Source organism: Rhinoraja longicauda, chromosome 2 (assembly GCF_053455715.1).
Source record: "Rhinoraja longicauda isolate Sanriku21f chromosome 2, sRhiLon1.1, whole genome shotgun sequence".
NCBI classification, from domain to species: Eukaryota; Metazoa; Chordata; class Chondrichthyes; order Rajiformes; family Arhynchobatidae; genus Rhinoraja; species Rhinoraja longicauda.
Genome location: NC_135954.1, coordinates 45706871 through 45723657, shown reverse-complemented (window position 1 = coordinate 45723657; position 16787 = coordinate 45706871). Strand labels below are relative to the sequence as shown.

At 41.3% G+C, this 16787-nt stretch overlaps 1 protein-coding gene across 2 annotated transcripts in view; it reads right to left on the bottom strand.

The window, feature by feature from the left end:
- cul1b (cullin 1b) overlaps positions 1-16787 on the bottom strand; it is a 93056-nt gene that overhangs the window by 63276 nt on the left and 12993 nt on the right. For both annotated transcript variants that reach the window (XM_078418417.1, XM_078418411.1), the window contains exon 2: positions 2341-2631. In XM_078418417.1, the coding sequence (XP_078274543.1) occupies positions 2341-2480 (140 nt within the window). In that variant the 5' untranslated portion in view covers positions 2481-2631. The remainder of the gene's footprint in view (positions 1-2340; positions 2632-16787) is intronic.

Genomic DNA, 16787 nt, shown 5'->3' with positions numbered 1-16787 from the left:
TGATTTCTCCAATTTCAAATAACCCTTGCATTTTCTCTCTCTCCGTCCCTCCCCCATCCTAGTAATCTTGCTAGTTTCCCTGTTTGTATCCCTTCATTATCACCTTTTCCACAGCTAACAATGGATCATCATGAGCTCCACCTTTGAGTCATTGGTGCCCGCTGTTTGTACCTCTAGTTTCCCACTCCCGACCAATTCACAATCTGAATAAGGGCCTCAATCCAAAATGTCACCTATTCCTTTTCTCCAGAGATGCTGCCTGACCTGCTGAGTTACTCCAGCATTTTATGTCTATCTGCTCACAAAAGGCAATCTCTTCTATTGACACGTAAAATACTTTGTCAAACAATGTAGCATCCATTGATAGTTTTAGGTCATCTGTGCCATATAAAGTACAGGTCCATCACCGATTTTCCGGCAAGTGGTTGTCCGGCATCTCCTTTAATTATGACAAAGTTATAAGAGTACACTTGAAATGCCCCCACCTGAAGCCCACCCCCCACTGAAAATGCGGTGCCTAGGCCAGATGAGGCGGCATATTTTTACCTCATCGGAACTTCCCTGCCGATCAGGAGGGTTGAATCTGCCCCCTGACCTTTATAGTAGAGAGAATGATAGCTCTGTCTTCAATACAATAATCCCAACAAAAATAATCTCCAAACCCTTGGAACTAGGAGTCTGCAACCCCCTCAGCCACTGGCTCTTTGATTTCCTGACCCTTAGACCACAATCATGGACAATTTACTAAATTATACTTGGACCCGGTAAGTTGTCTTATACGGTTGGACAGGCTGGTATTGTATCCAGTGGAGTTCAGACTTGGCCATGTGAATGCAGAGTGAATGTCTTGTCATAAGAGAATCTAGAACAAAGCATCACTGTTTAAAAATAAGGGGTTACCTATTTAAGACCAAAATGAAATGAAATGTTCTCTCTAGAAATTGTGAATGATTGGAACATCCTGAAAGGGCGGTGGAAGCAGAGTGCCTGAAGAACTGGTAGAAGGCAGAATGAGATAGATTCTGATAAATGTGGGGTGAATTACAAAACGTGAATGTGTCACAATCAGGTCAGTCAGAGTCACACAGCACAGAAACAGGCCCTTTGGCCCAACTCGACCATGCCGAAGAAATGTGGCATCCAAACTAGTCCCATATCCCTTGAAATCTTTCCACTCTATGTATTGTCCTAGTATTTTTTTTAAATGTTGCTGATGTACCTGTTTAAACTACCCTTGGCAGCTTGTTGCATATACCACCAAACCCCACAAGGTCTCTTTCCCATTGCAGTGGTGACAAAGCATAACACAATACTCCAAGTCCAGCCTCTCCACAGCTTGTACAACGGTAACATAACATCACCTTGAATGATGATGGCCAACATGCCAAAAAACCTTCACTATGCTATCTTCCTGTGATGCCACTTTCAGCGAACTGTGTATTTGTACTCCTAGATCCTTGTGCTCTACAACACTCATCAGAGCCCCATCGTTCAATGTGAGCTTGTTTGACCTCCCGAAATACAACACCTCCCATTTATCCGGTAAACTCCAAATGCCATTACTTCGCCCAAGCCCCTTTGATCAAGCTCTGACTGTAATTCTTGATAATCATCTTCATTGTCTACAATACTACCTATTTCAGTGTCATCTGCAACTTACTAATCATGCCTGGTACATTCTCATCCAAACGTTGGTATAGATGACAAACATCAATGGGCCCAGCACCAATTCTCAAGGTACACCACTAGTCACAGGCCTTCAGTCAGATCTTACTGAAGGAGGAGCAGGCTGGAGGGTCTAAGTGGCCCACTCATGCTCTTAATTTATAAGTCTTATACTCAGAAGCTGTTTATCTCTCCACAGATGCTGTCTGAACTGCCGATTTCCTGCATTTTGTTGTTCGGGGGTTTCTGCATTTGCAGTATTTTTTCTTTTGTTTCTAGCCACTTCACTGATATCACCAGGGGTCACCCGTTCTCAGCAACTTTGAAGTAAACAGCAATAACTATGAACTATTCCATGCTTTCCTTCATAATTGTGGAACTGCATACGCCCATTCTAAAGCAGAGTGACAGTGCAGCACAAATAGTTCAAGATTCTCCACTTTTCTACTTCAAAGAAAATTAAATTATTATTTTATTTGCACACTAAATAATCCACGTTAAAAAGATATTTTACCTCGCTAGTAAATCTTGTAAAGCATAATGAATTCTTCAAATCAAGATATTTTCAGTTACACTACCTTGAGGGATCCTGCTGCCTATACTTGAACTCTTGGAGAATAAGCTAGAAGTAGACAAACTGATGCCAACAACAATGCTGATTATGCAACAGGATACGTGTAGAGTTCCATGTATCTAGATTTAGCCATGCTCTGTCTGGTGTAAACTTGTTGAATGCCAGCTCGAAGATCATCCCATATCTGATCCAGGCCTATCTGCTTAAGACCATGTGGATTTTGGCTCTTGTTTGATGACATTGTTTCCTTATAGGTTTCTATAGCAAGGTTCACAGTCAATAAAGCTATTCCTCCATGAGAAGTCGCAGCATAGATTCCTGTCAGGTTCCCACTGTTAACCGCCAATGAAATTCACCTCCTCCAAAATTGGCCAGACTCTGCCTCTTCAAACCTGTAACAGAAATAACAAGTTTTAAATAAGGAATTATTGCTATGCATTTTAAATTGTTTTTAAAGATTATTAAGAGACATTGCTCAAACTGCATTTTCATGTGTTTTGGACCAGATTATAACATTCTGTATTAAAAATGTAAAGCTTATAACACCTTGACCTAAATTGATGGCAGTTAGCAAAGCAAGATATTTTTTAAAAACAAGTACCATGACTAACAGGTTAAAATAGTATCAGTTTTTATTTAAACTTGCAGGCTCGCCAAGTCTATGGTGACATATCAATCACTGATGCTATTTGATGACATCATATAGCTAGCTTGTCTATAGTGTTAAGAAAATATTTAACATTTAACATTACAATTTTGAACAAATTTACATCTATTACAATTGGGAAGATATTTTAACTTCACAAAATGAAAGTAGTTGGCAGACAAAATTTTGCTGAATATTTGACCTGGATGATTGGATATTCAAAAGGCAGCTTATTAAATTCAAAAACTGAATTTGTTCATGAAATAATGGTGAGTTAAATGCACCCAGCATTAATATATACATAGCGAAGGAGATGTTCTGTGTATCGTAAAAATGACAAAATGTTATATGAATTATGTTGTTGCCATAAATTATGCAAAAATTGTGATTTGCTGCAAATCTCCCATGTGTCAAGAAATTACTCTATCTGTTCTTTTAAAACAGATATAATTTCATAAATACTTTGAAATGGTGTTTAATGATATTTAAATTCTAAAATGACAGGATTAGAAAAGTAGAGTCTCAGCTCTGCAGTAAAACTAATTTATATAAAGGATTTATTCCGTTTTTTTTAGAAATGCTTCTCTTAATATAATTATTGTCCATTTTTATATTTTTAATTTGACTCCGATTAAAGTTATTTACATTTCTGTTTCTTTACACTTACATTAATTGGTTGCCAAGACAATTGATCTCTCAACAAGGTTCCAGATAACCCACTTCCACACAATATGCCATTATCAATTCATATATACATCTATTTGCAGCCTAAATAAATGATAACATCATGTGCCAAGAGATTTGCCACTTCATCTGCCATAATCTCAAATTCAACATTATTTAAATGAGCACAAGTGGTTTGTGGTATTATAGCAATCCAGTTGTAAATCAGCAGGCTTTACAAATCAGTTGTTTGGGGAGTGGGGATATTACCATCAATTTATTAAATGTAGGATTTCATTGCAGCTCTCCGAGTGTCCTTACAAAACCTCTCTGGCGGCTGTCCTTGCAAAAACTGTAGGAATTCAGTTATCAGAAACTGTCTTACTTCAGAGTATTAACTAGACATGTTCAATGGTACCATTGTCATTTAAATCAATGAAATCAATAATGATCGCAAAATGGGCAGTCAACAAACAAAAGGAATCTACAATGCATAGACCGACAAACCTCTGACCTGTTTGAGCAAAGATGATAATCTAGTTAAATCCACTGTTAACATTGACTGAACCACCTATAGTAAAACAGTGTGAAATTTGGCATGGGTTATGCTCAGGACAGCCAAATTTGGGTGGCTATGTTTGAGATCATCAGCGCCTTCCACTTGGGTGGCATGAAATGTTGCTTAGCAACTTATCTATTCAAGTCTGAAAGTAGTTCTGACTGAAGATGGGTGCTTCTGCCTGGTCACTGAAATGATATTTTGAGCACCATAGCATTGAGTAACCACTTTCTCTTCATAGTTTAATTGCCCATCATGCTACACAATAGGATTTGGCATAATTGCAAAATACGAGTTGTGCAATTGCCTAGATCTGCCTATTGCATGCCATTTCAGTTGTTTCCTTTGCATTTGGACCAGTGTCGTTTCTTTTCTAGGTTGGTACTTCAAATTTAATTATTGCTCCTAGCATTTTCTTGTACAAGGTATATGGCCAGAGGAATAGTTGAGAAAGGTACATGGAGAAGAAAGGCTTAGAGGCATATGGGCTAAACATAGACAAATGGGACAAGCTTAAATGGCTTGTATACACTGGAATTTAGAAGGATGAGAGGAAATCTTATCGAAACGTATACGATTATTAAGGGGTTGGACACGTTAGAGGCAGGAACCATGTTCCCAATGTTGGGGGAGTCCAGAACAAGGGGGTCACAGTTTAAGAATAAGGGGTAGGCCATTTAGAACTGAGATGAGGAAAAACTTTTTCAGTCAGAGAGTTGTGAATCTGTGGAATTCTCTGCCTCAGAAGGCAGTGGAGGACAATTCTCTGAATGCATTCAAGAGAGAGCTAGATAGAGCTCTTAAGGATAGCGGAGTCAGGGGGTATGGGGAGAAGGCAGGAATGGGGTACTGATTAAGAATGATCAGCCATGATCACATTGAATGGCGGTGCTGGCTTGAAGGGCCGAATGGCCCCCTCCTGCACCTATTGTCTATTGGGACATCTTTGGTCAGCATGGAAGAACTGGGCCGAAGAGCCCGTTTCCGTTCTGAAAGACTCTATAACTTCTCATAAGGTCATAAGTGACAGTAGCAGAATTAGGCTATTCGGCCCATCAAGTCTACTCCACCATTTAATCATGGCTGATCTATCGTATACACAAAATGCTGGAGTAACTCAGCGGGACAGGAGGCATCTCTGGAGAGAAGGCATGGATGACGTTTCAGATCGAGGCCCTTCGTCAGACTGATCTGTCTCTCCCTCCTAACCCCATTCTCCTGCCTTTATCCCATAACTCCTGACACCCTTACTAATCATGAATCTATCTATCTCTGCTTTAAAAATATCAATTGACTTGGCCTCCACAACCTTCTGTGGCAAAGAATTCCACAGATTCACCACCCTCTCATTCAAGAAATTCCTCATCTTCCTAAAGGAACTTCCTTTATTTCTGAGGCTATGATCTCTAGTCCTAGACTCTTCCATTAGTTAAAACATACTCTCCACATCCACTCTATCCAAGCCTTTCACTATCCTGTACATTTCAATGAGGTCCCCCCTCATTCTTCTAAACTCCAGTGAGTACAGGCCCGGCACCATCAAACGCTCATCATATGTTAACCCACTCATTCCTGGGATCATTCTTGTAAACCTCCCCCGTCCCCAGAGCAAGCACAGGCAGATAAGGTGCCCAAATTGGGTAAGACTCATAATAAGGGCCACGAGGTTATCCATTAAACTTCTGGAGTTCTGGACGCCTTCCGGAGGGGCCGCTGAGAAGCCGAGGGCAGACCCTCGCGGTCCGGAGGTGGAGCATTACGAGCCGAGGAAGCCCTTGGCCGACGGTGCCTGGGGCGGTGGAGCCTGCGGTTGGGACTGCGCCAGAGGCATCCGGAGATGACCTGGCAGCCACAGTGGAGAGGTCGGTGTGGCGGTTGACGATGGCGCCAACCAACGGACGAGGAAGTGAGGACACTGCTGACGAGGGAAGGAACAAAGGAGGACCCGACATGCGGGCACCGCCTTGAGGGAGGAGGGAAATAATTAATAAACAATGGGAGGACCCGGCGTGGGTCTTTCAGTCTTCAAGCACAATGCTAATTGGTACATTGGAATGAAATTACTGAAACTCACTATTTTACTGGCTTCAACAGATATTTATCAATTCTACATCCAGAGGTCAGTCACAAAATAAGGGACCAGCCATTCAATGCAGAAAATATAAATTTATTCATCCAGAGATTAGTGAAGCTTTAGAATTCTCTAAGGGGGCTGTGGAGGCTGTCCTTCAATGCAAGCAAGACAGACAGATGGAGATCACTCAGTTCTTTTGGGTGGGCGGTTGGAGCGGTTGGAGTAGCGGCCGGGCGGTAGGTTTAGTAACCGAGCGCGGGGCTTTGTTTGGAGAGTATGACTGCCAGGGCAGTTTTTTGTTCTGGGTGTCAGATGTGGGGAATCTGGGAGTCTGATAGTCTTCCAGACATCCACATTTGCGCCAGGTGTGACGAGATGGGGCTCCTAAGGGACCGTATTAGGAACCTGGAGCGGCAGATTGATGACCTCCGTCTGATCAGGGAGAGTGAGGAGGTTATAGATAGGAGTTACAGGGAGGTGGTCACTCCTAGACCACGGGAGGTAGACAAGTGGGTCACTGTTAGGGGGGGCAAGGAACAGAGGCAGGGACTAGGGAGTACCCCGGTGGCTGTACCCCTTGGAAATAAGTACTCCTGTTTAAGTACTGTTGGGGGGGACAGCCTACCTGGGGGCAACGACGGTGCCCGGGCCTCTGGCAAGGAGTCCGGCCCTGTTGCTCAGAAGGGTAGGGAAAGGAAGAGGAGAGCAGTAGTAATAGGGGACTCTATAGTGAGGGGGTCAGATAGGCGTTTCTGTGGACGCAGTCGGGAGACCCGGATGGTGGTTTGCCTCCCTGGTGCCGGTGTCCGGGATGTGTCTGAGCGTGTCCAGGATATCCTGAAAGGGGAGGGAGAGGAGCCAGAGGTCGTGGTACATATAGGTACCAACAATATAGGTAGGATAAGGGAAGAGGTCCTGAAAGGAGAATTCAGGGGGCTAGGAAGAGAGTTAAAAAAAAGGACTTCCAAAGTAATAATCTCAGGCTTACTGCCTGTGCCACGCGATAGTGAGAATAGGAATGGAGTGAGGTGGAGGATAAATACGTGGCTGAGGAACTGGTGCAGGGAGCAGGGTTTCAAGTTTCTGGATCATTGGGACCTCTTCTGGGGGAAGTATGACCTGTACAAAAAGGACGGGTTGCATCTGAACCCGAGGGGAACCAATATCCTGGCGGGGAGATTTGCTAAAATAACTGCGGAGACTTTAAACTAGTACGGTTGGGGGGAGGGACTCAAACACAGATAGCTAATAGGCAGTGTGTGAGGCAGGAGGCAGAAAAGGGAAACACTCAGACCCAATATGTAGGAGAGAAAGAAGGGAAAAGAAATAAACTGAGAATAAGAAATGATGGGTCCCTTAAATGTGTATATTTTAATGCTAGGAGCATTGTAAGAAAGGTGGATGAGCTTAGAGCCTGGATTGACATCTGGAAGTATGATGTTGTGGCGATCAGTGAAACATGGTTGCAGGAGGTTTGCGATTGGCAATTAAATATTCCAGGATTTCATTGTTTCAGATGTGATAGAATCGGAGGGGCAAGAGGTGGGGGTGTTGCATTGCTTGTCAGGGAGGATATCACAGCAGTGCTTTGGCAGGACAGACTAGAAGGCTCGATTAAGGAGGCTGTTTGGGTGGAACTCAGAAATGAGAAAGGTTTAGCAACACTTATAGGGGTGTATTATAGACCGCCAAATAGGGAACGAGAATTGGAAGAGCAAATATGTAAGGAGATAGCAGATATTAGTAGTAAGCACAGAGTGGTGATTGTGGGTGATTTCAATTTTCCGTATATAGACTGGGAATCACATTCTGTTAAAGGGCTGGATGGTTTGGAGTTTGTAAAATGTGTGCAGGATAGTTTTTTGCAGCAATACGTAGAGGTGCCTACCAGAGAAGGGGCAGTGTTGGATCTCCTGTTAGGAAATGAGATGGGTCAGGTGACGGAGGTATGTGTTGAGGAGCACTTTGGGTCTAGTGATCATAATGCCATTAGTTTCAATATCATTATGGAGAAGGTCAAATCTGGACCAAGGGTTGAGATTTTGGATTGGAGAAAGGCTAATTTTGAGGAGATGAGAAAGGATTTAAAAGGAGTGAAATGGAAATTGTTGTTTTATGAAAAGGATATAATAGAGAAATGGAGGATATTTAAAGGTGAAATTTTGAGAGTACAGAGTCTTTATGTCCCTGTTCGGTGGAAAGGAAAGAATAATAATTTGAAAGAGCCATGGTTTTCCAGGGAAATTGGACACTTGGTTCGGAAAAAGAGGGAGATATACAATAAATATAAGCGGCAGGGAGTAAATGAGGTTCTTGAGGAATATAAAGAATGTAAAAGGAATCTTAAAAAGGAAATTAGAAAAGCGAAAAAAAGATATGAGGCTGCTTTGGCAAGTAATGTAAAAGTAAACCCCAAGGGGTTCTACAGATATGTCAATAGCAAAAGGATAGTGAGGGATAAAATTGGTCCATTAGAGAGTCAGAGTGGACAGCTATGTGCTGAGCCGGAAGAAATGGGGGAGATATTAAACAATTTCTTTTCTTCGGTATTTACCGAGGAGAAGGATATTGAATTATGTGAGGTAAGCGAAACAAGTAGAGTAGTGATGGAAATTAGGAGGATTAAAGAAGAGGAGGTACGGACACTTTTGAAGAATATAAAAGTGGATAAGTCTCCAGGTCCTGATAGGATATTCCCTAGGACATTGAGGGAAGTTAGTGCAGAAATAGCAGGGGCTATGACGGAAATATTTCAAACGTCATTAGAAACAGGGATGGTGCCGGAAGATTGGCGCATTGCGCATGTTGTGCCTTTGTTTAAAAAAGGTTCTAAAAGTAAACCTAGCAATTATAGACCTATTAGTTTGACGTCTGTGGTGGGAAAATTAATGGAAAAGATACTTAGGGACAATATATATAATTATTTGGATAATCAAGGCCTGATTAGAAACAGTCAACATGGATTTGTGCCTGGAAGGTCATGTTTGACTAATCTTCTTGAATTTTTTGAAGAGGTTACCAGGGAAATTGATAAGGGCAAGGCTGTGGATGTTGTCTATATGGACTTCAGTAAGGCATTTGACAAGGTTCCACATGGAAGGTTGATTAAGAAGGTTAAATCGTTGGGTATTAATAGTGAGGTTGCAAGATGGATTCAACAATGGCTGAATGGGAGATACCAGAGGGTAACGGTTGACAATTGTATGTCAGGTTGGAGGCCAGTGTCTAGTGGAGTGCCCCAAGGATCTGTGTTGGGTCCACTGTTGTTTGTCATTTACATTAATGATCTGGATGATGGTGTGGCAAATTGGATTAGTAAATATGCAGATGATACTAAGATAGGTGGAGTAGTTGATAGTGAGGTAGATTTTCAAAGTCTACAGAGAGACTTGGGCCTTTTGGAAGGGTGGGCTGAAAGATGGCAGATGGAGTTTAATGCTGATAAGTGTGAGGTGCTGCATTTTGGTAGGACAAATCAAAATAGGACGTACAGGGTAAATGGTAGGGAATTGAGGAATGCAGTGGAACAGAGGGATCTGGGAATAACTGTGCATTGTTCCCTGAAGGTGGAATCTCATGTGGATAGGGTGGTGAAGAAGGCGTTTGGTATGCTTGCCTTTATAAATCAGAGCATCGAGTATAGAAGTTGGGATGTAATGTTGAAATTGTACAGGGCATTGGTGAGGCCAAATCTGGAGTATGGTGTGCAGTTCTGGTCGCCAAATTATAGGAAGGATGTTGACAAAATGGAGAGGGTACAGAGGAGATTTACTAGAATGTTGCCTGAGTTTCAGCACTTAGGCTACAGAGAGAGGTTGAACAGGTTGGGTCTTTATTCTTTGGAGCGTAGAAGGTTGAGGGGGGACTTGATAGAGGTTTTTAAAATTTTGAGAGGGACGGACAGAGTTGACGTGGGTAGGCTTTTCCCTTTGAGAGTGGGGAAGATTCCAACAAGGGGACATAGCTTCAGAATTGAGGGACAAAGGTTTAGGGGTAACATGAGGGGGAACTTCTTTACTCAGAGGGTTGTGGCTGTATGGAATGGGCTTCCGGTGGAAGTGGTGGAGGCTGGCTCGATTTTATTATTTAAGAGTAAATTGGATAGGTATATGGATAAGAGGGGATTAGAGGGTTATGGTCTGAGTGCAGGTAGATGAGACTAGGTCAGGGAGAATGGTCGGCATGGACTGGTAGGGCCGGACAGGCCTGTTTCCATGCTGTAGTTGTTATATATGTTATATATGTTATATATAATCAAAGAATATGGAATTAGTGTGGGAAAGTGGTGCTAAGGTAAAAGATTAGCTACGATCTCAATGAATGCAGAACAGACATGGCGGGGCAAGTGGCATACACCTAGTTCCATCTCATGTATTTTGATGATAGTCTTCAATAATTTGGAAGTAAATAATATCCTAACCTATTTTTGTAAATAAAGGCTATTCAACCTTCTGTGTCTTGTTTACAGCTAAAACACCTTTAAGTATCAGTATACCCCATTTTTTTGTACGGAGTATATGGAGTGGGCTGCGGGCTCATTCCATATTCCCGGGAATCTCAATGCTTCCAAACACAGCGTTTCTTGACAAAGCCTGATCCAAACCTGCCCCAGAATTTACTCAAAATAGGTAGCAAAGTCAGGCAATGTTAGAAATAAAACAAGGTCGTCTCAGTGAATATAATCATAGATTCAAAAATGACATCCAGATTCTGAACAGTTATCTTAGTTTTGGACTGATGGCAGAGAGGAATGGAAGAGACTGCCAATGAAATGAGTTTGTGAAAGGGACCAAAAACAATCACTTTGGACTACCTAAAACCAAACAGATAGAAATTTCTGATTATCTAATACTGAGTGTTAGGTTTGAAGTTAGAAATTTTGGAGACAATTGAGAAGTCAAGCCTGGGGATGGGGAGGCAGAATTGAGCATTTTCAGCAAATTTGTGAGAATTAATGCAGTGCTCCTGAATGACATTGCCAAGAGGCAGTTAGTAAACAAGTAGTAAGTGGTGAGACAGAATCCCTAGAAACACCAGAAGCAGTGATTTCAATTGTTTTTTAATAAAAATGATATATAAAGTAGAGTAAAAAATGGCATAGCTTTCCTTGTCAATTTTAACAAAATGATCACTAATCTTAAAACTCAGAAACAAAATTCAAACATTGTGAACAACAGTAGCTTTTGTTCAAATTTGTCAATATGTCAACACACACAGATGACTTCTTAAAATAATCTTAACTTCACCCTTGGACATTGTAGGATTCACTTTGGTGTCTAAATTGTTTATTATACCAAAATTAAGATTCAAATGGTTTTCTTCATTTATAATAATGATGTCACAATCAGAAGGTCAGAGCAATGTAAACGTCTCAGTGCTACTATTAGTATAATAGGCACAATTCTATTTAAGATTATTTTGGATTACCTACCCAGGATGTGCTGTAACAATGAAAGTTATCAATCCACTGATTTCATTGTTTGATGGTTTTCAGGATACCTGCATCACATGCTTCAGTTACCTCTTCTGTCACATACAATAACTGAGATGAGTCACATCACAATCTGAATTAGGATCAATGAACCATGACAACTTGTCAAAATTTACCTACCTAGGCACTACTATCTGGGTGAATGTATATGCAAAAGGATGTGACAAGAATGACAGTGGGAGAGCCTTTATGATGCAAGTGACTATGTTGGGGAGAAATGTAAAATATTGAGCCTTGTAATATAATGGACTATCAACAATAATGAATATCAATTGGAATTTCACTGCACAAATTCACAGCTTTCAAGAAATTTCTGCATACAACAAAAAACATGTAGTTAATGTTGACATGGGGAACCAAGTAATCATAGTTATTCAATTTATTTGTATATATTTGCTGATGAAATGCCACAGACATGAAATTTTGACTGATTCGACACAGGTGCTGCCTAACCCAATGAGCTTCACAGAGTCATTTAGAGCAGATACAGGCCAAGCTTGGTATGCTTCAGGTATTTTCAGCTTTAGGTTTAAATTCCACATCTCCAGATTTTTTTTACTTCAAAAAGAAAGAAAAAGTCTACCTATTGCATATATAATATAATCCTCATATCCTCTCCCCACAATAGCACTGCAGCAATCAGGCACTAAAAACAAGAAGCATTTACAAAGCACTTTCAGCACGAGAATAAATGTGAATGCATATTACAGGTGTATAGTAACACAAGGATACCATTTTAATAGGCAACTAAGATCTGGAATCATTATATTTCATGTACAGCCTGTTGTAAGCACTTTAGCACAATCTGATATTTAGATATACCTGGCCATGACATGGTTTTCTATATTCATCATAAAATGAGAATTTATCACCTGACTAAATTGAGGCATAAATAGGAAAGGTTTAAGAGCACTATGGGCCAAACCCAGGCAGGTGGGGCAAGCCTAGATCAGGCATCTTGGTTGGCATGGACAATTGGGCCAAAGACCCTGTCTCTGTGCGACATGACTATGAATAGATTGAGGAATATGCGGAACCAAGAGAGCAGACTCCAGTCAAATACAATCACAGTGCTACCAATGCTCCACGGAGCCTCATAGATGCACAATTTTGTGTTGCTGGAGTTGTTTGAAACCTCTGCCATTAGCATGACCATAGCATGAAAAATGGATGCTTGCTTCTACCAGAACTGCACTTCCTAACAATTGCAATTAATAATTGCATTTGCCAAGGGTTAAACTGACATGGATAAAGTCTTGTTTCACCTATCACGTAACAAGTGATGTAATAACTTTCCAAATGGGAACAGGATCTGCTGAGCTATGGTAAAATGCAAGAAGCTACAACTAACAATGCTGTTTCAAAGAACGAGCACAGGAATGTTGAGCTCCCTGGTTTTATTAATGATATGGGCTGAAACTCCAGATTGTGTAAAATCTTTGGACCCATATTTAGTTACTGTAACCTCTTTGCTCACCTTACAATCAATTTTCTCCAGTCTTTTTGCTCAATAAAGACTTTCACTGAATTCAGCGACACAAAACAAAGTTCAATATATAGTTTATAATCTTTGCCACTGTTCATCTTTAAAAAACCCCGTTGTTACACTGTATCTCAAGTTAATTATGAAAGAGGTAAATGTGAGAGGGAGCTACAATAAAATCTAAGAAGGAACTGCAGATACTGGTTTAAACCGAAGATGGACGCAAAAAGCTGGAGTAACTCAGTGGGACAGGCAGCATCTCTGAAGGGAATGGGTGACGTTTCGGGTCAAGACGTCTTAAAAAGGTCTCGACCAGAAACGTCACCCATTCCTTCTCTCCAGAGATGCTGCCTGAGTTACTCCAACTTTTTGTGTCTATTGACAATAAAATCTGAATTGGTTCAAAACATTCAAATAACCTAGTCTAACTATCTTTTGCAGTGTATGCCTGGAAATATATATATAGTATGATCAGTTAAGCCATCCTTATACATCATTATAAAACATACATTTATTTTACTTTTTGCGCAGGAGAAACGACTGTATAATACTGACTTTAATTACTGCTATGTGTACGAAGGAAATACAGATACTGGTTTACCGAAGAGACACAAAATGCTGGAGTAACTCAGCGGGACAGGCAGCATCACCGGATAGAATGGGTGCTGTTTTGGGTCGAGACCCTTCTTCAGACCGAGAGTCAAGGGAGCGGGAAGCAGAGATATCGATCATTTAGCTTGAGGAAGGACAATAAAGCATACAGAGATTAAATTTAATCAGGGGGACAGTCAGACTGGTCGGAGAACTATGATGGGGGAGTGATGGAGGGGAAAAGCAAGGGTTACTTGAATTCAGAGAAGTCAATATTTTTACCGCTGGGGTGTAAGCTGCCCAAGCAAAATATGAGATGCTGTTCCTCCAATTTGCGCTGGGCCTCACTCTGACAGTGGAGGAGGCCCAGGACAGAAATGTCAGTGTTGGAATGGGAGGGGGAGTTAAAGTGTTTATCAGCCAAGAGATCAGGTAGGTTTAAGCAGACTGAGCAGAGGTGTTCAGTGAAAAGATCGCCAGGCCTGTGGTTGGTCTCGCTGATATTTAGGAGTCCATACCTGGAACAGTGGATAAGGTTGGAGGAAGTGCAAGTGAACCTCTGCCTCACCTGAAAAGACTGTTGGGGTCCTTGGAAGGAGTCGAGGGAGGAGGTATAGGGACAGGTGTTGCATCTCCTAAGGTTGCAGGGGAAAGTACTTGGGGAGGGGGTGGTTTGGGTGGGAAAGGATGAGTAAACCAGGGAGTTGCAGAGGGAACGGTCTCTTTGGGAAGGGGTGGAGATGGGAAGATGTAGTTAGTGGAGGGATCCTGTTGGAGGTGGCGAAAATGTTGGAGGATTATATGTTGTTGGCTGAAAGGGTGAAAGGTGAGGACAGTCCTGTTGTGACAGGGAGGAGGTGGAGCAAGAGCTGAGCAGCAGGACATCAAGCAGACTTAATTAAAGGCAACCCCAGGGGATGAAGGATGCAGTTTCCGAGAACTGCGCATAAGCCAGGTTTTCTATCAGTCAGAAATGTTTTCTATAACTACCCATATTGTATTGTTCTGCATAACCAACTATAATTCTTTCATTTCACCCTAATTCTAACCTTAATTAAATTAATGGAATACAGTGCCCTCCATAATGTTTGGGACAAAGACCCATCATTTATTTATTTGCCTCTGTACTACACAATTTGAGATTTGTAATAGAAAAAAATCACGTGGTTAAAGTGCACATTGTCAGATTTTAATAAAGGCCATTTTTATACATTTTGGTTTCACCATGTAGAAATTACAGCTGTGTTTATACATAGTCCCCCCATTTCAGGGCACCATAATGCTTGGGACACATGGCTTCGCAAGTGTTTGTAATTGCTCAGGTGTGCTTAAATGCCTCCTTAACGCAGGTGTAAGAGTGCTCTCAGCACCCCATCTTTCCTCCAGTCTTCCCATCACCTTTGGAAACTTTTATTGCTGTTTATCAACATGAGGACCAAAGTTGTGCCAATGAAAGTCAAAAAAGCCATTATGAGACTGAGAAACAAGAATAAAACTGTTAGAGACATCAGCCAAACCTTAGGCTTACCAAAATCAACTGTTTGGAACATCACTAAGAAGAAAGAGAGCACTGGTGAGCTTACTAATCGCAAAGGGACTGGCAGGCTGAGGAAGACCTCCACAGCTGATGACAAAATTCTCGCTATAATAAAGAAAAATCCCCAAACACCTGTCCGACAGATCAGAAATACTCTTCAGGAGTCAGGTGTGGATTTGACCACTGTCTGTAGAAGACTTCATGAACAGAAATACAGAGGCTACTTGCCAGATGCAAACCACTGGATAGCCGCAAATATAGGATGGCCAGGTTACAGTTTGCCAAGAAGTACTTAAAAGAGCAACCACAGTTCTGAAAAAAAGGTCTTGTGGACAAATGAGACGAAGATTAACATATCAGAATGATGGCAAGAACAAAGTATGGAGGAGAAAAGGAACTGCCCAAGATCCAAAGCATACCACCTCACCTGTGAAATACGGTGGGGGGGGGGGGGGGGGGGGGAGGGGGAGTTATGGCCTGGGCATGTATGGTACTGGGCTGAAGGTACTGGCTCACTTATCGTCATTGATGATACAACTGCTGATGGTAGTAGCATAATGAATTTTGAAGTGTATAGACACATCCTATCTGCTCAAGTTCAAACAAATGCCTCAAGACTCATTGGTCAGCGGTTCATTCCACAGCAAGACAATGATCCCAAACATACTGCTAAAGCAACAAAGGAGTTTTTCAAAGTTAAAAAATGATCAATTCTTGAGTGGCCAAGTCAATCACCCGATCTGAACCCAATTGAGCATGCCTTTTATATGCTGAAGAGAAAACTAAAGGGGACCAGGCCTAAAAACAAGCATAAGCTAAAGATGGCTACAATACAGGCCTGGCAGAGCATCACCGGAGAAGACACCCAGCAACTGGTGATGTCCATAAATCACAGACTTCAAGCAGTTATTGTATGCAAAGGATATGCAACAAAATACTAAACATAAGTACTTTAATTTACATGATATTGCTGTGTCCCAAACATTATGGTGCCCTGAAATGGGGGGACTATGCATAAACACTGCTGTAATTTCGACATGGTGAAACCAAAATGTATAAAAATGGCCTTTATTAAAATGTGACAATGTGCACTTTAACCACATGTGATTTTTTGCTATAACAAATCTCAAATTGTGGAGTACAGAGGCAAATAAAAAAAATTATGGGCCTTTGCCCCAAACATTAAACATTATGGAGGTCATTGTACATTCTGTATCCTGTTGTCAATCAATACCACAAAACATTAACCACACTACCACCGTGAAATATTTTACGGGTGAATTTGCATAAAGTTAGGTTTCTCTAAGTAAGATCCTCAGTAATCTGAGAAGCCCTTACAATTATTTTCAGAGACAGCAATGGAATCTTTCAAGGCAACTAAATAATAGAATGAAAATGAAGAATGTCCCAGATGCAGCATTCTTGGCAAAAAAAACTTATATTGTTTACCACAAAAAGGATCTGTTAGATCTAATAACTGTAAATATTTCCTCAATCGCAGATT